At 36.1% G+C, this 26,806-nt stretch overlaps 2 protein-coding genes across 2 annotated transcripts; one reads left to right on the top strand and one right to left on the bottom strand.

Annotated features, from left to right (window-relative positions):
* Positions 1–4,084: 4,084 nt before the first annotated feature.
* Positions 4,085–9,799, bottom strand: LOC113522576 (uncharacterized). The gene is made up of 2 exons (XM_026908309.3): positions 9,502–9,799; positions 4,085–9,261 (listed from the first exon to the last, which is right to left on the bottom strand). The coding sequence occupies exons 1-2, from the start codon at positions 9,541–9,543 to the stop codon at positions 8,266–8,268; spliced, it is 1,038 nt and encodes a 345-aa protein (XP_026764110.1). The 5' UTR covers positions 9,544–9,799; the 3' UTR covers positions 4,085–8,265.
* Positions 9,800–9,929: 130 nt separating this feature from the next.
* LOC113522889 (nonsense-mediated mRNA decay factor SMG7-like) lies at positions 9,930–26,748 on the top strand. The gene is made up of 18 exons (XM_052902911.1): positions 9,930–10,116; positions 11,031–11,130; positions 11,490–11,615; positions 12,408–12,526; positions 13,263–13,496; positions 14,304–14,501; positions 15,389–15,544; positions 15,625–15,718; positions 15,955–16,129; positions 16,501–16,647; positions 17,019–17,163; positions 17,605–17,733; positions 19,004–19,176; positions 19,691–19,782; positions 20,827–20,943; positions 21,213–22,481; positions 23,435–23,620; positions 24,053–26,748. The coding sequence occupies exons 1-18, from the start codon at positions 10,085–10,087 to the stop codon at positions 24,128–24,130; spliced, it is 3,570 nt and encodes a 1,189-aa protein (XP_052758871.1). The 5' UTR covers positions 9,930–10,084; the 3' UTR covers positions 24,131–26,748.
* The last annotated feature ends 58 nt before the right edge of the window (positions 26,749–26,806 follow it).

The following is a 26,806-nucleotide window of genomic DNA, read 5'->3' as shown; positions in this document are numbered from 1 at the left end:
TTAAAACTATAATCTATGCAACGTAACCTAGTTCACGTTTAAAAAACAACTTATATTTTCTACGCGTAGAAGTAAGCTACGCCGTAGCACCGTGTAGTATTGTAGCTGCATTTACTATGTAGTAGCATCGTTTAAACTGTCTTCTACGCCGTAGCACCATTATCAATGTTGTAAATTCATTACTATGGTATTCATTACTATGATACATACATTGGTATTATGTCTACCAGCCTCCTATGCCATAGCCGTAGCCCATTCGTGATTGTAAATAATTTACTACGCTTTAGTTAATTAGTTACTCTGTTAGTATATCCTTACTAATATTATAAATGTGAAAGTGAGTTTGTTTGTGTAGCGCCATAACGGCTTAGCTAATCACTATGAAATTTGGTATATATGTAGTATATATATAGAATGGAGAAGGATATAGGTTACTTTTTATCCCAGTTACATGGACCAAGTCACAGTATAAGTGAGTTAAAATTATATAAATGATATCATCATTTATATCATCATATATGGGGTATCATGGGCGAAACAGTATACTCTGTTATGTCCATGGTACTGCTTATGTCTATAGGCGACGGTTACCACTTTCCATCAGGTGGGCCGTCAGCTTGTTTGCCATTCTAAGTTGTATAAAAAAATAAATGATAAATTTTAAAAAAGAACATGTTTTAAAATACGAATACCTAATAATTTTATGGTTGAAATAGATCTTCATTAGTGTTATAGAATCACATATTTAGCCACATTGTTTTAATGGCGTGCCTTACAGTAACAATATTTATTCTAATTACAATAAAAAATAATAAGTAACAAATAGCATGTCAAATTTTTAAATCGTCATACGAGATAAATTTATCAGAATATTTAAAATGTCAATCTTTCTGACAATAATTTTAAAATCGTTTTCGATCGCGCAATTCATATCAATATCAAATCAGCCATTCGTACTTCATGGCTGAATGTGGACAGTTCGTATGATATGTGTACGTTCAAATATATATATACATCGTATCATACGGCATATCTTATGAAAAATTATACAGTTTCACAAATAATGTCCTTAGATTTAGGAAAATTAAAAGAGAAAAAAATTAAAAGGGATTAAGTAATTAACTTATCGTGGCGAAAGAAACTTGCTTCCCATCACTAGAAGCTGGTTACATGGTGCCAGGCGATTTCGGAGGCAACCCGGGCCGCGCATGCGCCCCGCACTGCGCGATCTGACACTTGCATTTACCTTTCGCTGATGCCGAAGCCCACCTTACACTCCTGTCCTGATATGAGGTATAGGTACATAAGATTATCAAAACATTTCAGAGATTTTAATTTCGACTGCATTTTTTTATATTATACCTACATGCCATCCATATCATTTTCGCTCCTATACCGATTTTTATGAATCTTTCTTTAACCAAAAAAGTACCTTATACTAATTTTGTAGTCGGTTAATTTTATGGGACAAAATATTAAAATATATACATCGAAATGATCTATCATAATTTAAGATTTTGTTTCACAAAAAAAAACAACTTCAGTTGTGGCAAACCAGGTATTTTGATTAAAAAACTAAACTACTGAATACTTATAAAAAAAAAAATTCCAAATTGATTTACCACTTTAACTTAAATAAATTGAATGTTTATTTATTTATTTATTTGTTGATAATGTTGGTGTTATTCAATCTATGTAAGCTGAACTTAAACCAGAAATTTTTGAATATCTCTGTAAATTATTGATGCCCATTAATTCTTCTCTTTCCGCGTCTAGGGAAAGTAGATAAAATTTTGATTGAGAAATCAGTTCAGGGTGCAATAGGACTGATATACCTGAAAAAAGTAAAAGCCCTTAAAATAATATTAAAAAAAAAATTTAAAGAGTTATAAGGTAAAAGACATTAAAAAAAATACAACCGAATTAGGAATCTCTTTTTTGAAGTTGGTTAAAAAGTCTCGATTCTGCAACATACAGGAGTAGATAAGCATTACGAGTGCAGTTGAATTATTCCATCTTGCAAAGACAGATTTCGTGAGCAGACAGGTAAACTTCAATAAAAAGCCAGGCACTGTAAGAAGATACTGCTCTCTCTCTTTAGTCTACCAGGCTTACATTCTTTATTAAACTTTGGAATTTCTTCATGAAAAAGTACCGAGAAACTATTTGAGAACTTTAAAACCGAAATATGAAATAGAAGATGCCAAATTTTGTTGGCAGGTTTTTGCAACTTGTTCGTTTTAGAGCAATATGAAGGTAGTTTTCTAAAATATTCTGAATGAAGCTTTATTATGAAATTATAGCACTCGTCACCAGATATCGGAATAAACGTTTTTTAACTTAAAAGGACAAAATTTCCACTTAAATAGATAGATATTCTTTATTGTTTCCTCCAAAAGATTCCAATAGTAAATTTATTATAGAAATTTATTTCCTTCCCTTTCCTTTCCCACTTAACTCTTTTATCCCTCTTATCTACCATGTTCCTTTACGCACGTCCAACATTCCCTTCCTTTTCCTTAATCCTTTCTTTTTCATCGCAGGTGGCGGAAACCACTAACAAATGCTTTCCTAAGGAGGATTGACGTCAGGCAGGCGGCCGGTCGTAAAACTATAAGCCAAACCTTTTTTTCGTAATATGGATAAGAATAAAAAAAAGAATGGAAGAGGAAAACATATTACGCCGACCCCAAATAATAATTGGGATAAAGGTAGGAAGATGATGATGATTTATTAGGTATTTATGTTTCGAGTACGTTTTGTAAAATAACTTACCTGTGTTGTGTCGTAATCCTATTAATATTATGTCGAATGTATATCTATTTTATAAATGCAATATCTGTAAATAGATTTATTTAAAATTATTGTCTATCAAAGGTCTAATCCCTTAAAAAGGCGTATGTCTTCTTACATGTATCTAGGAAGCTTCACTCGCATCCGAAGAGCCTACCATGAAATGTTTTCCGAAATTTCGGGGTCGAACAAAACACAAATTTGATGTTAAAATTAAATAATACATATCGTACAAAAGTCGATTGCTTGGGTACCTCTGTCCCATTCGTGTTTCAACCGTGAAGCAGTTGTGTTTGCATGGTTGTGTTTCGGTTTGAAGGGTGGGATATGCCGTGAATTTACTGGGTACAGAGGATAACATCTGAGTCCTCAGGAATGGCAACGCATGGGGGGGTATCATAGGCGAAACAGTATACTCTGTTATGTCCATGGTACTACCCATGTCTATAGGCGACGGTTACCACTTTCCATCAGGTGGGCTATTCTTCTTTGCCATTCTAAGTTGTATAAAAAAAATCAAAGATTGCCTGGAAAAAAATCGCCTAGCGTAAACATTTTTTTAAATTGTCTCTAGTTATAATAAGTTTACTACTGTAGTCTTTTATAGGAAACAATAAAGAGTATCTATCGTTTAAAAATATTAAAAATGTTTTATGGTAGGATTTATGACAAATAAAACGTTAAGCACCATTTACTGGGCCGAGTTCGGTATGAATAAAAATACGAAATTGGCTCCGAAAATTCTGAATTTCATTTCATGGAGTGAAAACGGTCCGCCCAGTTACTCTTTAAGTACGTTTATGACCCAAAACGTACATATATACATAATATATTATACATGTATATATCGACGTATAAAAGAATATCTAATTCAAATGTGTAATGTAAATAATTAGGAATGTTTTGATAAGCAAATGTTATTTTAGTAGAACTTAACAAAGATAAGAACAAATAATTGTTCCGCCCATAAGGCGACCAGCTATGTCCAACGGTAGTAAAAAAAAAATAGATTCTTTTAAATATTTCGATCCGTTACTAATTTCAGTTAGTATCTGTTATTTAAAAAAAAAAAAAAAAAACTAGTTACATTTCATTATCTTGATACAAACATAAACAAATTGCTATAACAGCTATTTGTTTGTGTGAAAACTTTGTCGAACATTTTCCGCATTTGTATTCACGACAAAACCTCTTGCAGGAAATGCATAATGCGCATTGCGTGCCGAAGACGCAAATGACCTCCGATGAAAAATGAGAAAGAATGCAAATAGAGGTAAAAATAAAAATCATATTAGATATATTAATATATTTCTGTAACGACGTTATACATTGCAACAGTTAGAAAAGAAACAACTCTGTAAATTATAGCTAATAAAAAATTATATGTTTAACCTTATATTAAACAAACAAATACTAAAATAGTACATTACTGCAGCGGCCAGCAACTGAGGCATTGATGGACGAACGTGCAAAGGTGGGTCGAGGCATAGCCGAGGCACACATACGTGAGTCCATCAATGCCTAGTTGTAGCCAAGATTTGTATAGTACTTTTCTCAAACAATACGCGGAAATCAAAAACAATTTTACTTTTTAAGTTCAATGACGAATAACGAACAAAAATAATTTTTCACGCGCCATAAAATTCCTTTGTTTTTTTTTTTCAATAAACGGCTTTCTATTTGCAAGCCAGTTCCAAATTTAAATAAAACCTTTCATTAGTTAGGTCATTCCACTTTTAAATTACAGGACAGATATGAGTTTACATAGTAATTTATCTGGCCGCAAAACACGACAGATATGGATTTTCATACAACTTTTGCCGGCCGCTGCTCGCATGTATCTGGCCAGTACAGCAATTTTGATTTATCTCTAAGATTGTCAAAATAATGCTCACATTTCCAAGCATGTTTGAGCAAACAATATATACCAACATACGCAGAATTTATTCGTGATGAAAAAATTCCTGATTGGGTTTATCTGCGAACGTAATAACTTAAGCATATAATTACTATTTACAGTGGTTTACCCTTTTCCCGTGGATGTCGTAAGAGCCGACTAAGGGAGGGCGAGGTATGGGCAGCAGCGTCCCTTTTAAAACATCTGTAAAAACCTAACTTCGATTACCCACCCGCCTGCCAAGCGTGGCAACTACTGGCAACACTTTCCTTATGGGAAAGGCTTATGTCCAGCAGTTGACAATTAACGGCTGAAATAATAATAATTTACAGTGGCGTAACTATACCAGAGGGAGACTTTGTACAAAAGTCAATTGTTTGGGTACCTCTGTCCCATTCGAGTTTCAACTGTAAAGCAGTTGTGTTTGCATGGCTGTGTTTCAGTTTGAAGGGTGGGATATGGCGTGAAATTACTGGGTACACAGGAATAACACCTGAATCCTCAGGAATGGCAACGCATGGAGGGTATCATGGGCGAAACAGTATACTCTGTTATGTCCATGGTACTGCTCATGTCTATAGGCGACGGTTACCATTTTCCATCAGGTGGACCGTCAGCTTGTATGCCATTCTAAGTTGTATAAAAAAAAAATTTCGAACCCGTGACAAATTCATCAGATAGAATATATTTTTTAATTATGTAAGGGAAGCGCCATTACATAATTAAAAAAGAAAAATTCAAATAATTTTCGATGATTATAGAATTGCCAAGTTTCGTAACTTTTCTTTTTTTATTTGTACAATACGTGTATGTTCTTCAGTTAATACTCTAATTCTTAAAGTAATTAAATATATATATATATTTTTTAAAGAAAGAAAGAAATTATTTATTGCCAATAACAAAGAGTTACACTTATTAATAATAGAAAACAAACTTCATATTTGTTATTGGCAACGTGGCCGCCACTCAGCACGTGCCGCAGCAAATTAATTGCTACAGTGCTGATATTATGTATAAATAATTACTTTCTTCCTGCGTACACAACCTCTTGAACCAAGGCCCTTCAGGCCGGAAGCCTCCTGGCATTTTGCCCACTCTGCCAACCTATTGTTACGCCACTGATTATATAACAAATATCTATTCCTTTATATATTAAAATCTTTTAAATTAACAAACAGCTAAACGCTTGTACGGATTCATTTGTCCTTAGGAATGGCAACGCGTAGGGGGTCTCATGGGCAAAACAGTATACTCTCTTATGTACATTGACTGCTCATGTCTGTAGGCCACGGTTAACACTTTCCCTCAGCTTGTTTGCGATTCTAAGTTGTATAAAAAAATTGTGTACAAAGTGATGCGACCGCGTCATCGAGCGGCGCGGCGACTAGTTTGTTCAACTTTGTGTTTAATCCATAAGTTTTATACACGAAAACATAGACAAAAATATGCCGACTGACCTTTGTCTATGCAGGCCCTAATTACCAATACCAAACAGTAAATAAGAGATAATAAGTATATCTTGTCAACAATGTTACAATAACAAAATTTGGGGGTAAGGGATTGTTAGTAATGGCGGTCTAGTTTCTCTATTTCTAGGAATACACTTTGCCAGATTGATCTCTTCGCGGTTCCCCCTGGAAACCATCATGTTTGATTCCAGGTGAATCCGTAATGATGAACTAACTGACCTGCCTTTTCAACCTCAATAATCGTTTCTCATTGGTGCCTCACCAGTGTGTACTGTTAGCGCAGACAGGATTGCCATTCCATTATCACCCATTAAAAAAAGACCATAAAACTTCATTTCATCTTCCATTACTAGATAGATAGATAATTTATTTGCATTACTTACAGCACATAAATTACAATACACATAATACACAGTAAAGGAGATAAAAGAATGAAAAACTAAAAAAAAGCAACAAAAAAGCACCAAAAAGTAATATATATTATATAAAACAACAATTTCCTTTTATCATGAGTGTGTGTGTAACACAAAATGGTCACAACACAGTTTGTGCTTTGCCTCCAAAAGAACAAAACTACTACTACTTATTATAATTGCGAAAATTTGTGAAGATGGATGAATGCTTGTTATTCTTTCACATAAAAACTAAAGGGATTTAAATGATATTTGATATATAAATAGAGTATAACCTAAGATAGAAAATAGGATATTTTATATACTAATTTATGAAAACACAGCCACCTAATAGAACTAGTATTACATATTTTTATTAATGTATGTATAAAAATTTTTGCGATGCCAACCCTAATGGGAAATAGGCATGATATTCATATACAATTTGTAAATAGCCAGTTACATCATTTGTTACTTATTTAAAAAAAAACAAAATATATAAAATATACAGGTAAACCTATAGAAAGTGTTATTAAAATTGATATACTTATATAAATTATTGTTGAAATGAAATGAATTTATTTTGCTGTTGGTTAATTCAATAAAAATAATATTATTTTGCATATGTAAAGTTATGCTAGACAAAAAAATGTAAAAGCAAAGTAAACCTAAAGCACTATCTGACAAAATTCAAAATCACATATCAGCTAATTATGATTCCTAACATTGATTCCTGTTGGATCTTATTATCAGAAGACTAAATTGTTCGACTTAGCATATTTTAAGATCCTCACATACAAGATTAAAATTAAAAATACATTTTCAAATATTTTACATTGATCACAAACAAACAAAAACTTACCACTTTTAGATAGAATTGTTTAAATCACATAAAATCAAGTGTTTAAAAGTACTTAAAAATAATTTGATTCCAAGTTATCTTTCGGTTTTACCAATCTTGATCTAATGAGCTAATAAACATTTGTCAAGTCCACTGAGTTATTAAACAGCAACTAGTAATTCCAAATGTGAGTATCAGGCATTCCTTGTACAGAGGCTTTTCTCATAGACTGCCATGCAATTAATATGACAATGTAAAACAACAAAAAAATACTGATAATGTTGACTGTTGGTTGAAATTTTATAATTGATGATAAGAATTAGTACTCATCTAAAAATGTTCGAATTTTAATACAGGCTGTTTATAAACAATATATTGTTGTTTTTAGGACATGGTTTGTTTCTTGAATTTAATCTGTCAGTCTCATAAAATATGTCTAAAATTTTCCACTAAATTGAGAAATTATATTACAAATACATTTACTATTGTGCTGTTTATAAATATTATTAAAAATTGTGTCCCACAAAAAAAAAAAAACTTCAATTGTGACAGAGCTAGTTATTTTTATTTAAAAACTAAACTACTTAATCAATTTTAATAAAATTTCTATAGGACAAATTTGTGAGTATATCTTTTAAGATAAAAAAAGAATTTTGCAAATCATTTTATAACTAAGAGAGTTATGAGGTAACAAACTTAAAAAAATATAATCAAATTCTGTACCTCAATTCTTTTGAATTTAAAAAGTAAGGTCAGTCGCCACTGACTTTACTTTTTAACCAACTTTAAAAAGATAGAAATTTTCAATGGTTTCTACCCTTAGGAGCAATTTAGACAAATGGTATATTAATAACGATTTATATAAACATATTATTAAGAAGGCACCAAGTACTCACAAAGCTCTCGGACTAAATCCACATTTAGGATTTCTTTAAACATGTCAGTCTTTACAATCCAATTATTTTTCTTAATAACCTTCATAGCAGCCAACTTAAGAGTACTAGCATTACACATATCAGCTATAATTAAAGTATCTATCACATTGTCTAATGTCAATTGTTGAGATAATACATACTGGCAGAGATCAAACAGTCCACACAAATTGAATCTGTCCGCAATCTGTAGGAGGTTAAAAAAATTGCTACCTTCCATATCAATTATACTACCGCTGTAGATAAACTCTAGAACACTTTGCAAGTCCTCCTTGGTTACATCTATGAGTCTCACATAACCATTTTTACTCTCAGCCATTTCATCCGTGAACATTGCCTTAAACACTTCACTCTTTGCAGCCAGCAATACTTTGTGAACCTTGAATTTGTGGCCATCAGCCGACTCTATGGTGAAATCTGAACCCACCGGATTCTTTAATAATGCATGAAAATCATGACTGCATTTTACATTCTCTATAATCTCTTCAGACAGCTCTTCTGAGTTATTACAGTCAAATGAGACGCCTATATACAATCTCCTATTTTTCAGAAAATCAACATCAATATCATTGAAGCTGTATGTTGTGATGTATATTTTAGAGATTTGTTTGACCTTTTTATAATCAAACTGTTTTAATTTTTTTGACAGGCACACTGCATCATTCTTCTTATCGACAAGCATTTCGTTACTATCACTCACTGCAACACGTACCACACTCTCTTCGTGACGATTCCATAGAAACAAGTGAAGAAGTTTAATATCTGCTATTAGCTCAGTTTTGCACACAAACCAATAGTCAGCTACATCATTAATGTACGTTCCTCCGATATCATAGAAGTTGGGTCTGTGAAATTTTTGGTAGATATTTTCTAAGCATAGCCACTTTGCTTCACGTGTCTGGCACACCTTGTGCCCAAATACCACACTCGAATGTTCCTGATAAAAAAAAATACAAAGATCTTAGTTACATATTTAATGGTTACCAGATACTCTCTTGATTTCATAATGTGATGCAGTATAGGTACGCCATGAGTCATCATGCAAAATAAGCTCAATGACTAATATTTTTCTTTGCAGCATTTATTACTATAGTCTATATAAGACTCTAGGAAACAAAACAAAGAAAATTACTACACAACAAAATTATTTTATTCACATTTATTTACAAGTATTTACCGGAGAAATTTCATTAACTTGAAGTCGCATTTCATTAGCCATGGTTGATTTGAAATTGTTTTATTGCACGCACAAGTATGCTTAAATAACTTGATTAACTTAATACATATAAATAAGTCTAGTATCAATATTTAGCATGTGATTTTTATATAAATACTACAAAGTTACAAATTATAAGCGTTGTTTATTAAAACTTCAAAAAAGGAGATCAATAATGATGACAGTAAATAAATAAACATTCACAGATTAGATGAAGATTGAAACATTACGACTTTTAATGTTTTAATAAATAAAATCTAGGAAAATGACCAAGAATGACAAGGTTGTATGGGTCATGCTCTTTGCCTGTTAAATTTTTAGACAAATTTTAAAATAACAACAACCAAAGAATGACATTTTCCAAATGACAGACAACAATGCTAATTTGACTTTTATCACAATATGACAATTTGAATTGTTAGTGACAGTGCATGGATCTCATTTGTTTTTACACTTTTCTTTTCATTATTCTGCAATAAATTAGTAATTCCAATTTATTTCACTAATGCTATGACAAATATTGAGGCTTTAAGCCTCTATCAAAATGGTTCTAAACGCCGCTATGCAAATGCTAAGGTTAGCACATACATTTATCATTTATTTTTCCTTACCCGTCACAACTATCATGATTGCAAACTGTTGTGTACTTTAAGTGACTTACTTTCCATTAGTCACATTACCAGACCATTATTTTTAACTTATTTCACTTGTTTATTTATCTGTCAGTATATTTTTGAAATGCTTTTATGAACTCACATATCCTAATGTTGTTTTACTTATTTGTTCTAAATTTTTTATTTTATGTAACAATGTACTTGGAATTTATATACATCTTTTAATTTTTATATTAATTTGTGTATAAGATGGTTTTTACAACTATATGACTTCAAATTATTGTATAACATGAATAGATTTTTAACAATCCATAAATAATACGCACAAAATAACTCAAAAAAAAAATGGAGAAAGCAAAATTAAGGCAAAGATATATAACATCTTTGCCTTAATTATTTGCTGTATTTCCTATTTTTTTTTAATTAGAAAGAATAATAAGAAAGAAAGGTATGAAAGATGATATGGCCAGAAAGGGATCTAGTGAGATGACTGTAAATAGAGAGGAATGGAAGAAGAAAACATATTATGCTGACCTTAAATGTTTGATATAGAACAAGGGCAGGAAGAAAATTCAAATTGAAAGTCATCTCTACTCAAATAGACTTATTTACAGCTCTTTTAAATTGTCACCTTAATGATTCTGCTGCTGGGTTTAGAATGTTGTTATCTGCTAAGAAGAAGCTGTTAAATCTTAAATAACAATATTTTTGTTTATTTCTAATGAAACAAAAGTCAATCCCTACTGAATATTATATCAATTATTTTATTTTCAAATGCTGTACTCACCACAAATAAGGGAATGAGTTTGAACAACGATGATAGTAAAATTTTCATTAGTAATAAATTTTTATACATTATAAAACTATTTATAACAGAGAGGCAGATGAGCTGAAAGAGAAAATTCTTAAATTCAAGAGTGGGACGTCAATGCTTCAGGAACGGAATCTGTGGGTCACACAACAGCAACTGCAAAAGGTAAGTTGATGTCATTCTATCATTTTCATGTTATATTTATGACAGAATACATCAATGAGAACTTTGAAATTATGTCAAATAGTAAATAAGGATTGATCTCAAACAAAAAAACTCCTTAAAATCAGATAATATTTTAAGTTTTAACATACATATTTGGTGGTGTTTGTTCCTTCTTTTCTTTTATTTTCTGCTTTATAAGGTTCCCTAATAAAAAGTATCTCCTATTAAGTATTAAGTGTATTTTTGTTTCATATATTTTTCTAATTTCACACCAATCTCTTGTGGAATAGGCAGGTACTACTAAGTGCACACAAGTTTGAAGCAAAGGTAACTTTTAACCTATTACAATCTAATTCCAGATATACCAAAAACTATTGATATTAGATTTGGATTATGCATTGGACAAGAAAGTGGAGCAGGAGTTATGGAATGTTGGATTCAAACAGCAGATTGAAGCATTACAGGCCATCTCGAAAGACAGAAAAGTATGGTTTTAAAAAAAATTACTTTCTATTTAAGATTTATTAAAAGCCTTCATGAATAACTTAAATATTTACATTAGATATTTCTTATAAACAATTTTAATTGTTACCATTTATAATTATACAATCAGTAAATAAATGTGTTTATTACCCATTAATATCTAAAGTTGTCATTATTGAATTTGTCATACACATAGTATTTGACATAAAGAATTATAGGTTAATCATTAATGTGGTCAATCAACATATCCAGGTCATATAAATGAAGTTGCAGGCATTAGTCCATTTTATACATATCCATCTCGACATAGATAACATAATAACATACTTTGGTAACAGCTAATGTTTAAATAATTACCATATAAATATTATAATTAATTTATAATATTAATTAATATTTAATTATATATAGTTTATGTGATATATCAATAATTTAATGTGTCAGTGTTTTTCTAGAACCACCCTCACTGTTATAACTTTTTATGGAAAAAGCTATTATTATGTAGAATACTAACAGATAGCCTGTCATCAGTTGTAATACTTCATTCACAATAAAAGAAGCCATGATCAATATGTCTTATTCCTTATTTAATATATAACAGTTTATAAATACACCTGGAAATCAGTGTGATGGTTTTCAGGGGGGACCACATAGAGGTTGACTTAACATAGCACATTGCTAGCATTAGGAATGGTAGTCAACATTGCTAACAATCCCTTCCTCACATTCGACATCTTCACTACAATATTAATAGATGATAAATGATACTGATGGAAACTTACAATATTATACAGAATCCATTAAGAAGCGAGGGTCAGGCTATGCTGTCATGGGTGCTGCAAGCTGCTTCAGGATTTTACCTCTGTCTACTGCATCAAATATGCACCACATTCAAACTGGACTTACCCTTCAGGTATGATTCTATGTTATAAGAAAACAATTAGTTAATATGTCATATGGTGATGATTCCAATAATTTTTACTGTCTAGTATTAAAAATGGTAAATAATTTGAATAGTATGTACATATTTATTATTTTTTTTTTTATACAACTTAGAATGGCAAACAAGCTGACGGTCCACCTGATGGAAAGTGGTAACCGTCGCCTATAGACATGAGCAGTACCAAGGACATAACAGAGTATACTGTTTCGCCCATGATACCCCCCATGCGTTGCCATTCCTGAGGACTCAGGTGTTATTTCTGTTGTTATGTCTGTACCCAGTAAATTCACGCCATATCCCACCCTTCACACCGAAACACAGCTATGCAAACACAACTGCTTCACAGTTGAAACACGAATGGAACAGAGGTACCCAAGCAATCGACTTTTGTACAAAGTCCCCCCTCTGGTTATTATTATTATATAGTGCCGTTAGTACAGATACAGGCTGTTCTTTTTTTGAGAATTTTTATTTTTAGTTTACATTTTTTTTTTGTGAAGAGAATTGTTTTTGAGACCCTATTAATGAATACTACACTAGGTTTAAGGAATTATTTTTGAATATTAATTAACTTACTGTATATAGGCTACCTTTTATTCCTGTCGATAAAAAATCCTGGTTACACAGTCGAAGGCACAGTAAAAGACTAGTCAATAACATTTTCACAGTGCACAGAAAAATTTCTAATTCATATTATGTATTCCAGGCGACGTGCGTCGCTTCTAGGCTGGGTGGAGGGGTGGGGCGCGGGGGAGGTACTGTGTGAGGCGGGCGCGGACGCGGCGGCGGCGGCGGCGGCGGCGGCGGCGGCCGTGACGGCGGCGGGGGCGCGGCTGCCGGCTCCGGGCGCCGCGCGCTACATCTGCCAGCACTGCCTCGTGCACCTGGGCGACCTGGCGCGCTACAAGCAACAGCTGCGAGTCGCGCACACATTCTACAGGTCACTATTGTACATTACTTGGATCTAATGCAAAAAATTATACAGTATAAAATTCAATATTTTATCAGTGATTTAGTTGTAACTGTGGAAGCTATTTTTTTTTTATTAATCCTAGTTTCTAATTATTACATCTTATTTTTACATATAATAAATCTTTTGTTATAAAAATATATTTTAGTAAAAGTTATAATAAAAGTCTTGTTTTAGGCATTTAGTATTAACAACATGCTTAAGACTGGTTGGTTGTTTTGAGTATTAAAAAGAATCTTTTAGCCCGTGGAGCGACCGACTCTAGACTCGCTTGCTACACGTACTGAGTCACCGATTTTTAAATTACCAAATTTCGATTAGAGGTTATTGGATAAATAATAAATGGGTTTATTATCTATATAAATTAATAACCTACATACCTCTGTCCCATTCGTGTTTCTACTGTGAAGCAGTTGTGTTTGCATGGCTGTGTTTCGGTTTGAAGCGTGAGATATGGCGTGAATTTACAGGGTACAGAGGAACAACACCCCAGTCCTCAGGAATGGTAACGCATGGGGGGGGGGATCATGGGCGAAACAGTATACTCTGTTATGTCCACGGTACTGCTCATGTCTATAGGCGACGATTACCACTTTCCATCAGGTGGGCCGTCAGCTTGTTTGCCATTCTAAGTTGTATAAAAAAAAAATTAATGAAAACGACGCTGCAAATGCTAATTACGCAACAGACGCTGTTGCATTAGTGCGCGGTTCTGCATAAGCGCTCGAGGGGTTGTATAATGTATAAATTGTAAGTGGTAAGCGGCGTTGGTGGCAGGCAGGCGCTGGTGCTGTCGGCGCACTCGGGGCAGCCGTACAACCAGCTGGCGCTGGTGGCGTGGCGGCGCGGGCGGCGGCTGGCCGCGCTCTACTGGCACGTGCGCTCGCTGCTCGTGCGCGCGCCCTTCCCGCCCGCGCCCGCCAACCTGGCGCGCACGCTGCACGCCGCCGCCGCCGCCACAGCCGCCGCCGCCGGGTAAGCCCACCGGTATATTTAAAAAGGGGAGCCCACCCCAAGGTTCAAATAAAACTTTGAAATATATGCAAACATACATTTAAGAGTATGTATGTGTGTGTATGTATATATATATACACACACACACACACACACACACACACACACACACACACACACACACACACACACACACACACACACACACACACACACACACACACACACACACACACACACACACACACACACACACACACACACACACACGCACACACACACATTAATAATGAGTAGGGATAATATTTATATTATTATATGTATCACATCTCCCACATTTAGAACTAACAAAATTTTTCATCGTGCCTCCCACCAAATTGTTTATAATTACTCCTCTCCATCCAAAGGTTGCCTGGAAGAGATCGCTTTCAGCGATAAGGTCGCCCATTGTTTTCTCATTGTGATTATTTCTTGTAATTGTTTAATTTTCGTTTGGCTGGCGTCGGTTTGTGGGACCGACAGTATTAAAGTTAAAAAATAAAATTAGTCCCAATGAAATGTGATCAAATATAATTTTAATGAAACATTCTAAACAAAAATGCAGTTTATCTTTACACATATTACAATACGTAACAACTTTTTTTGGTAATATTTGTTTCTCATCCAAAACGTTCAAAATAGTGTGACAAAGAATTCCTTATCTCATTAGTACTAAAGTAATCTCTTGGCGATAGCATACAACATTGTATCACTCGCCGGCTGCCGGCTGAACGGAAAGGACTGCAAATTCGGCGCCGGGCTGAACGTGTTAAAAATTAATAAAAACAAGCCTAGAAATGAAAGACAGTGACACGTGTATTCTTACTTCCTCGCCACATAGTTATCTGGATGTGAATGTTCCATTCCAGCCGCGACTCGCGACCGCTGCCAGTGCTGCCAGGGGCGGCGGGGCGGCCCCCCACGCCCCCCGCGCCGACCGCCGCCAACGGTCCCACACGCCTCGACGCACACTCGTACACCTCTGAACTCATTCGAGCGCTACATCTCATACACACGGTCGAAGAGTAAGTTATGTAATTTTCCTACGTTTTAATTTTCAAATATTGATCTATTTAGAATTTAAAGGATACATTCACTGTTTCAGCTTGGACACAGCGACGACTATAGTAAACACGCTGAATTCCTCGCTGACTACTCTCATTGCGACCGACAGTTTCGATTCCATGACTCTAATCAAGGTATGTATTTTACAAATAAAATTTATAATTATATTTATTTTTATAATTACAAATTTTGAATAATTTTCTTTCATACATAATTTCTGACATTTTGTGTTTTTTATCCATCCCTGGAATTTTCACTTTTTTATTTGCTTCCTAAAGAAAAAAATTTACCTGTAAATGTGTGGCATTGAAGCTTAAAATGAATTGATGTTTAAAATTGCTAAAAGGGAAAGTCTGATTGATGGTGACAGATGGCGTGCGTGGTGATGTGGGCGGTGCACTCTACCACGGAGGGGTTGACGCTGACTGAGGACACGTTATCGGCGGACGAGCGGCGCGCCGCCGCCCTCGCACAATCACTTGCCGCCGGCGCCGTGCTGGCGCTGCTGCTGTCGCCGCGCCGCGCCACCGTCACCCTCGCGCCCCGTACGTAATCCCTTGCAGCCGGCCCATTCGTTCGCGACAAACTGAATGATATAAACATGTCACTCAAGGATGAGGGGGGGGGGGGTGTAACTATTGTTACTAAAATTCACTGTCAGGTTGAAATCTACGCCATTTTACTTAAAACCATCGTGAATTTATAATAAGTTAACTGATCTGATGTCATCCACATCATCACTCTCTGCTATGTACCTCACTAACATCAAGAAAGAAGCCATTTTCAACTTATTAAAAAACAATCGCACTGATATACACTTCCTGTAACCGCGTAAAATAATGTCTTCCAACATTCTAATCATTTAGTCTATTCTCCAGGTACCATGTTGATATTTTATTATTACATTTGTGTGCAGTGAAGGTGTGGTTGTGGTGGGTGGTGTCGCACCCGACGACGCTGGCGGCTGCCGCGTGGTCGCAGCGGCCGGCGCTGTGGCCTGCGCTCACGCAGCTGCTGGACTCGCTGTCCGCGGCCCCACCGCCCGCCGCACACGCATACACCTGTAAGTACGTCACGTGTCCCCCACATACCCCTAAATACATCCCTGTGGCTCAGCCTCACTTGTATGCCCTAATTTACACGAGTATGTCCCTGTGATCCATGTGATAAGACATATGCACATGCGCATTGATTGTTGATTGTATATAATCCCGCGTCGTCGCTTAAACGTCATCATATTCGAAATTTAAATAATTTGTTCCGCTCTTCTCTCATACATCTATTCTTCTCATATTGTTATCGATGCATATAAATATAATTATTTACAAGGATAAAAAGTAGTATGTATATACAAAATTTCATAGTGATTGATTAAGCCGTTAAAGCTTTTTTTATACAACTTAGAATGGCAAACTTAAAAATTTACTATTTCAGATGAGACTGTGCCTCTCCCGGAGGACGAGGAGCTACTGGGGTTCCAGCCGCTCGAGGCGATGTGTAAGGGGCTGCGGTTCCCCAACCACGCCGCCTGGGATACATACGGCGGCCGCTTGCCCGACCTAGATGAACAGGAAGACCTGTCAGTTTGTTACTATCTCCATTGCACTATTATATCAATTATAGTGTATCTTTACTAAAACAGTAATTGTAGCTGAAATCTACAAATTATTTTTGATATATTAGAATCAAAAATTAAAAAACGACAAAAGTCGATCTCCTAACGTCCTAAATGAACTGAACAAAGAGTTTACAAAATCAAATTATATGCTCATTTCTGACCAGCCAGTAACTTTTGTCATCACACTCGATATTATATATATATAGGAATGAAAAACTGGCATAGATATTACCTAGCATAAAAAAAAAACACTCGAAATTAGAACTACTTATTTTTTTAATTGTATAATAAAAATACTATAAAAACCACCAAAAAAAAAAAAATAAAAAAAGAAGAAATCGAATCACTCAGAGATTAATTTGTTCGAAAATCAAATAAATGTTTACTATGTACCGGTTGTAGATCGCCGCCGGAAGTGTCGACGGTGTGTTTGAGTAACGAGCCGGAACTGGAGCAGAAGGTGCGCGCGCATCGTCTGCTGCAGCTCGGCCGGCGGCTCGCAGACCTGCGGCCCGACCTCATCACATACACGTATGTATCATACTTAGTATTTTTTTTTATACAACTTAGAATGCCAAACAAGCTGACGGCCCACCTGATGGAAAGTGGTAACCGTCGCCTATAGACATGAGCAGTACCATGGACATAACAGAGTATACTGTTTCACCCATGATACCCCCATGCGTTGCCATTCCTGAGGACTCAGGTGTTATTCCTCTGTACCCAATAAATTCACGCCATATCCCACCCTTCAAACCGAAACACAGCCATGCAAACACAACTGCTTCACGGTTGAAACACGAATGGGACAGAGGTACCCAAGCAATCAACTTTTGTACAAAGTCTCCCTCTTAGTATCTATCTAGCTGGCACACCACGTAAAGGTATCGGCTGTCTATGTTAAAAATATGATTATAATTAATATAAACAATTAAAATATCTAGTTCAAATCATTAATTAGTTCTAGAGAAAAAATCTAATTTATTCTCTATCGAAATATGATGAAACACTTACAGACTATATAACGCTCCATATTTTTTTTTTGGTGGATGAAAATGGTATAGTAACCCCGCCTGCGCTAACGGGATACGCTGGCGGGGCACCAGTGAAGGGTGATAGATGAGAATGAAAACAGGCCAGTTAGTTCAACATGGTAAATTCATCAGGAATTAACCATGATAGTTTCCAGGGGGAACCACGAGGAGGTCGTGGGTATATTGCCAGCAATGGGATTTTTAGTCTCCATTACTTACAATCCCTTTCCCCCTAACGCTCCATATTAATTCCCTTATTTATAGAAACTAAAACTATACTATGGTCAGGTGACAAAAAACATACGGTCCACCTGATGGTTAGCGCTTACCGTATCCTATGAACGCCTGCAATACTGGGAGCATTACGTGCGCATTTACTACTCTAATGGAGCCTTTTTACCCTTTTCTTTTTTAATATTTAAACTATAAAATTTTTTTAATAGTTTTTAGAGTCATTTAAAACTTATCACTTTCTGGGAGTTTAGTGCAAAAGATTAATATTTAAAAGAGCTAAAAGAGATTTATTAGACGTTTGATGTTTGTCTTAATTTTTTTATAATACTTCTGCTGGTTTCGAAACGTTGTCATCTGCTAAGAAGAACTCGCAAGAAATTCACCATTTACTTTCATTTTTTTTTCAATTCACTTATCGATATATATTACAAGTTTACATTCAATAGGAACTACAAGGGGCTCGATAGAATATATACTCAATACCTTTGACTGTAACTAGTAACGCAATAGTATTTGTTATGCGACGTCTGCAGCGAGGCAGAGGACGGCGCGGCGTCGTTCAGCGCGGCGGCGGCGGGCGCGCTGGCCGAGCTGTCGGCGGCGGCGCGCGAGGCCGAGCTGGCCGCCGCGCGCCGCGACTGCGACGACGAGCCGCCGCCGCCGCCGCCGCCCATCGTCATCTCGGAGGCCGACTTTAGGGAAAAAGGTAACACATGTGTACACACATTTTTTTTATACAACTTAGAATGGAAAACAAGCTGACGGCCCACCTGATGGAAAGTGGTAACCGTCGCCTATAGACATGAGCAGTACCGTGGACATAACAAAGTATACTGTTTCGCCCATGATACCCCCCATGCGTTGCCATTCCTGAGGACTAAGGTGTTATTCCTCTGTACCCTGTAAATTCACGCCATATCCCATCCTTCAAACCGAAACACAGCCATGCAAACACAACTGCTTTACGGTTGAAACACGAATGGGACCGAGGTGCCCAAGCAAATGACTTTTGTACAAAGTCTCCCTCTAGTAAATGTGACACAAAAAAGCACTATGGTTTCCAGGGGGGACCACATGGAGGTCGACCTGATGGGGTATATTGCCAGCAATGGGACTGGTAGTCCGCATTACTAACAATCCCTCCCCCCACCCTCTTATATACCTCTCCCGTCATATCGTATCAGTGGTACCACATTACCAACGTCCTGGCATGTTCTCAGTGCGCGAGAAGCGCGTGGGCATCCTGAAGCCGCAGGGGTCGCTGGAGCGCGCTCGCGAGGAACGGGCGCTCGCCTCCACACAGGATGAACCGGTAACACCACGCACTACAACAGTTATATAACTAACGTTGAATGATCTAGCTATGGGGTCGGCAACCTGCAACTCTTTGTGGATGTGATGCTGCGGCTCTTTAGTTCCATACACAAATATTATATTTTTTTTTCTAAAAAAAATAATTAAAAATCCTTCTGAATCCGATCAACGAGGATTATTTATTGCAAGTACCATTTATAGTTGGCAAGAAATTTTTTTGTGGCTGTTTTTAAAATTTGAAATTTTGTAAATTGTAATTTTTGACTCTTCCGTCTCAAAAGGTTGTCGACCCCTGGTCTAGCCGGATTATAATTAATTGTATGAAGTTATCATTTCTGTAGCTGATTCAAGAATACTTTGAAAACATAACCTGACATAAACATTGCTGTGCTTATTAGGTGATCCCAACCCTTATTACTAGGGTTGGCAGATTTTTTTTAATTATTACTTTTCAGGGAGGACATTGATTGAATATTGTTGTAATGTTCTTTTTTTGAAAAAAAAAAAATTAATTGAAACATTATTGACCAATATTTTTTTCTTTTTTATACAACTTAGAATGGCAAACAATCTGCCCACCTGATGGAAAGTGGTAACCGTCGCCTATAGACATGAGCAGTACTATTGACATAACAGACAGTATACTGTCTCGCCCTTGATACCCCCCATGCGTTGCCATTCCTGACGACTCAGGTGTTATTCCTCTGTACCCAGTAAATTCATGCCATATCCCACCCTTCAAACCGAAACATAGCTATGCAAACACAACTGCTTCGCGGTTGAAACACGAATGGGACAGAGGTACCCAAGCAATCGACTTTTGTACAAAGTCTCCCTCTAGTAAATGTGACACAAAAGACGAACATAATGTTGTAGGCATTCTGTACCATTCAACCTTTAGGATGTGCAGAAAAATTCGATGGCGGAATGTGCAGAAATATCTCTTGTTTTATTTACTCTACCTGTCCATTCCCTTTTCTCCTTATTTTTATCATTTATTAGCAAATTTTTCGGCATCTGTTACCATTTGCTTGCTTTCTAGGAGGAGGATTGCAGTGACGAGTGCAGCAAGAGTGAAGACAAGAAGGAGACACGGAAGGCCAGAGTCAACATCGCCATGGCGGCCATCATGAGGAAACAAGAGGAGACCAACAAACAGGTATACATATGTCAAAAGTTGTAAGATATACAGGTCGAGACACAGCGGTAAAACTAGCAGCCTATCATCTATAACAATCGTCTTTGTTGTATAAAAATCTCAAGTAAATTCATAATACAGTTTTTGAAAGGCTCTTATAACAAAATCGAGTGATCCTATATAAAGTATTTTATTTTATAAAATTATATGACATTTCCTAATATTAAGAAATAATAAAATATTGTTGATTTCACTACAATTAATGACTAATTAGCATTTTTTCATTGCAGGTGAAATTTGTAACTCCACCACCCACGCCAGATTTAGCGGGTGACTCTACTGACACTAAAGACGACAAACCTAAAGTAATACAGCCTAAAGCCATCAAATCACTCGCCAATCTACCAATCGGCAGAAAAACGGGCGGTATCCTCTCGCTTAAAGATAAATCCGCCGGATACCCGCATCTAGTGAACACCGACCCCGAACCAGTTAAAAAGAACGACAAAGAAGAAAAGAAAGACACTAAGCCTAGTCAACTAAGCCAAAATTCTCAGCAGAACTACCAGCAGAAGAAACAAGAGCCACCTTCTCCAAACTGGAGTCCTAATCCACCAGCCCAGCTTTACAACGAGCCGCGAATGAATTTCCAGAATAATTACGGCATCCAATCCACGGGCATTAGCTACAACCCTAATTACCAAGCGAATGTTAACAACCAAGGGATAAGGTTGCCTGTTGTCAATCCGAAAGAAATAGACGTAAGAACCGCGGTACAGAAACAGAACTCCCGTCAGGAGCTGTTCCAGGAAGGTCACAAGTTTGGTAACCACAACTACCAGATGTCAGGTGACAAGAAGAACTTCCTCAATGATCTGCCGCCACGGTTCGCAAACCAGTATCGATACTGGCAGAATGCTCAAGAGAATCAGTTTAACGAGAACAAATTTAGAGATGAAAACTTCAAAACAAATTCCCTTTTCAATAATCAACAGCCAAATAGCTGGATGAACAACCCTCCGGGGCCCGATTACCAGCAGCAAACGTGGTGGAAGCCCGAAAATCCTCCGCCTAATTATAATTCTAACTTCGCAAATCCGCCTATGAGCTTGCAGCCTAACTTCTACTCCCCACATTTGGCCTCTAACATGTCGAACCCTTACCAGAGTATGGCTTCGTTCAACCAAGCTCAGACTATAGGGCAAAATAAGCCAGATAATTTAATGAATTCAAACTACCTCCAGTCAGCTGTAGGCCAGCCACAGGTTCAGACACTGCAGAATCTTGTCTCATCTCCGAACTTCAACTCGTCTCTGAATAGTTTTGGCTCCTACCCCACGATCGGCTACGATTCCTCTATGTATCCGCAGTTTAACAACAAACTTGGATACCAACCTTTGAACCAACAGCAGAACTATCTAGGCACTAAGGATATGGTAGATATGAACCTTAGATTTGGGCCAAATGTAGCAGATAGGCAACAGAGGAACTTGAATATGAACTTCAACGAACCACTGAATGGTGACGCTGGTGGCATGAAGAATATAGACCAGATTGGGGTGCGTATTTATCTTGCAATGAAACTTTTTAAATTTTTAGTACCAGAGGGAGACTTTGTACAAAAGTCGATTGTTTGGGTACCTCTGTCCCATTCGTGTTTCAATCATGAAGCAGTTGTGTTTGCATGGCTGTGTTTCGGTTTGAAGAATTGGGATATGGCGTGAATTTACTAGGTACAGAGGAATAACACCTGAGTCGTCAGGAATGGCAACGCATGGGGGGTATCATGGGGGAAACAGTATACTCTGTTATGTCTATGGTACTGCTCATGTTTATAGGGGACGGTTACCACTTTCCATCAGGCGGGCCGTCAGCTTGTTTGCCATTCTAAGTTGTATAAAAAAAAGCAATTTTATTACTTATTTTAATAGGATTGATGGGAGGGAACGGTTATAAAGAACAGATTAAAGTTTGAACAGAGAAAAATTTGAACTGCTGACAATCTTCCTCAATTCGATCGACTCGGAGAGGTTGCAAGGTACAAGGTACAAGCATTAGTGACGTAGGATTGTTGTCTAGCTAGGGTGTATCGTGGCACGGATATTAATTTACCGCACAATATGCATTTTTTAGTCAAGGTCACACACCACCCCTGCTCGAGTCTAGCTAGATACTAATCTACTACGTACCGCTAGCATACTTTTCTTCATTTTTTTATTCATTTGATTTATCTAATATTTAACGTACTTTTAATACCAAGAAATTAAATGTTTTGATTATAAAAAAAAAACAAATCCAATACACACAAACAGTCATAAATTATCAATATTTTTATTTATTTATTTTACATAAAGTGTATATGTAAAATAAATAAACAAACTTTTCACTTAATATTTTCATTCTTTAGATATACCCTCTTTTGTAGGAAAAAAAATTAAATTACAAATGATAGTAGGACATGACTAGTATTCTCAATATATGACAGATAAAGTGCAGCCTGATGCTTTTACAGGCCATGTCGAGTTCCGCAGCGGGTGCTGGCGGCGCGGGCGCGGCGCCAGGGCCGGGTGCAGGGCCGGGTGCAGGGCCGGGCGCAGGGCCGGGCGCAGGGCCGGGCGCGGGGGCGGCCAGCACCTACTCGTTATTTAGCGGCGCGCCCGACGCCAGCTGGGGCTCAGCGCAGCGACATCCGCACCAGGTATTTTAAGTATATATATACAAATTAATTCCAAAAATTGTAGAAGTTAAATATTACTTTACGTTTTAGCTTTTTTTTATGCTACTTAGAGTGGCAAACAAGCTGACGGTCCACCTGATGGAAAGTGGTAACCGTCGCCTATAGATATGAGCAGTACCATGGACATAACAAATTATACTGTTTCGCCCATGATACCCCCCATGCGTTACCATTCCTGAGGACTCAGGTGTTATTCCTCTGTACCTACCCAGTTAATTCACGCCATATCCCACCCATATGGTGTTATTCTTGTTTAAGGGGTATGGTTACCTCCTTGTATCGATTGTACTGATAGCTTATTTGTGATTCACACCATAATACAAAAAAAAGACCTAATGGTTGCCATTATATTTGTGACACGTTTTAATATTACATTATTTTAAAAATCTCCAGTCACTATGGTCCGGGCCTGGTCCATCGCCCCTCGAGCGACTCCTCGAACAACAGAAACAGATGAAGCAGCCGCAGTGACCGACCACAGAACTCCGCGTGGACATAACTATTTATCGTACCCACTGAAAGACTATAGCGCCTTTTGTAGCTAACAAAGAAAAATGTAATATATCGATACTATAATCATGCAAACATAGAAAATAAAATAATCTTTTGATAACAGAGTACAGCTATACAAATATAAAAATCGCTTTTGTATATATTATATACTGTGGTCCTTTACGCCGGATTTACACGCTTGACAAAGCACGGCAAATGCTCAACCACAAAACATGTGAACGCGATATTTAGATTGGTTTATGTAAATATGTTTCTCACATGATTCGTAGTTTAGTATAATTAGGATTGGATTTTCGAGAGTGTAAATCCAGCAATGATTGTACTGCACTCACGTGCTACAGTATACGTCGTATTTAGCTGCAGTACTTGAATAATAAAGAGGCGAGAATTGTATTAGCTATATATAGATATTAAATTTAATTATTTATGACGTATGTTATCAGAAATATTAACCTTTTCACCGCTCGGTATTGTAGTAGCGCACCTCTAACTATAATAGGTAGTTTATATCATACTTTATTTTTATATTTTTTTGACAATTTTAAAATAGTGTAAGCTTTTTCTTTTAATACACTGTCATTATTTTATTGTCATGAAAGTGTAGTATACAAGCATATCTACATCTGAGGGCCTACTATGAAATGTTTTCCGAAATTTCGGAGCCAAACGAAACACAAATTAGATTTTAAAATTACATAATAAATGCCGTTTGGAAATATTAAAAATGTTAAAATATTGTTCCTTTGGACTTTTATGATGGGATGTATGACGAACGAAATGTTAAACTCCATTTATTGGTCCGATTTTGGTATAAACAAAAACACGAAATTAAGTCCGAAATTTCGGAATTTCATTTCATGGTAGACCCGCTGTTTACAGATTCTTTTTCGGATAAATCTGATCGGGGCGGTTAAAAGGTTAATTGAAATTAACGTTTGGATCCTACTCCTAAAACAAATCCCTTTAACCTACATAGTATCACGACACATTCTTGTTAATAGTTTTTCAACGACGTGATATTGTGTGAAGGAGCCAAATAGTTAGGTAAATCTATAATTACCGTTTATGCCCTTGTTAATAGCGCATTGTTGTGTACGATTGTAAATTTTTATGTAAACTTATGTATAAATGTAAAACTTTGTTAAATAATATGTGAATTCATAATGGTTACCTTGTAGGACTCCAATGTGTATGGAACATTGGATTGTACTTTATTTTGCATTGTTAATGATTTTGTTTTAATATTGTGTATACGTATATAAAAATGTATAATTGGGAACACGTCATGTACAGTCAGCATCAAAAGTCGAATACCTAGTGATTTTCAGAACCTGTAAGTACTTCAACAAGGTTAACGACAGATTTGAAGATCTTATAAGATCGAAATTTCTGGAATGCATACAATGCTGTAAGTATGCTACATATAGGGTTGCCAACTCTCGAAAGTACCAAATCGGGAGAATTTTAGTTATAAAAATTTTGTCAAGAGGAGTTATTAAAAGGAAATCATTAATTAATTTTTAAATTTATATTTATTTTGTTTACGAGCAGCATCTAATATTCGTCCGTTTTTCACCAAAAAATTACATGAAAACTCAAAGTTTGTTAGTACTTGTAACTCTGCTTTTACTAAAGAAATACTCATTCGGTTTTTGTCTTGCTCCATTATGTTTAATACGCGCTCACGTGAATCATTAGAGACCGCAAAGCGAGTGAGTAGCGACGAGCAAGCGATGAATGAATTTAATTTTTAGAAATTTTTTATTGCACTCATGGAGGTCGGGAGGTTAACATTATTACCAGAGTCTCCCGGGCAATCCGGGAGGGTTGGAACGCTAGCTACAGAGTATGGAGGTTTTAGAAATCTTATTGTGTATATTGACTTCTGATTCTAACCGTACCATTTTGTATCAGCAAATACTGCCTTTCACATCTTAATTCTAAAGAAAAGCAACACATGAGGCGTCACCACATTTGGAGGCCGATCAACGGCTTTTCCATTCCATCACGACCTTCTCGTTCGATAATAAACAGTTAAATTCCAATATTTTATTTTTAAATTTTAAATGGCAACAACCTAGTAATATCTACTGTATGGTAATATACAGTAGATATTAATACATGCATTATTTTTGCTTCTTTTTTAAAAGCAGTTTGCGCGCCAATTTAATCTTATAAAAAAAAATGTTTATTAGACCACTATGGACCATAGGTCACTATGATTGGCTAAATATGTTTCGGTTATTTGTTTGGTGCTGTGATTATTCATTGATGCTGGAATGCTAGTAAACATCGAGAGATATCAATTTTAGAGTCAAGGTTTTATTTTTGCAAATTGAATTAATTAATTTAGACACCTACCAGCAAGATTCTTGTTTATTTTTATTTATACCGGATTACATCAAATTGTTTTTATCTACAGATGGTGATTTTTTTTTCTAATTCCTCAGTACGATCTCCCAGATACTTACTAGCGTTCAAAAAGTTACTTTAAGCAATTTTTATCGTGACTAAGCGAATATAAATTGACGCAATTATTGTGAAACTATATTTTTTAATACACTTATTTTTGTTAAGTCACTTGTTTTATTTTTCTGCAAATATTTGACAGTAACAACTATTCTCATCTGTTAA

Source organism: Galleria mellonella, unplaced genomic scaffold (genome assembly GCF_026898425.1).
Source record: "Galleria mellonella isolate WM207_F2 unplaced genomic scaffold, CSIRO_AGI_GalMel_v1 utg962, whole genome shotgun sequence".
Taxonomy (NCBI): domain Eukaryota; kingdom Metazoa; phylum Arthropoda; class Insecta; order Lepidoptera; family Pyralidae; genus Galleria; species Galleria mellonella.
Note: the sequence above shows the minus strand (reverse complement) of the source record. Positions and strands in the feature narration are given on the sequence as shown.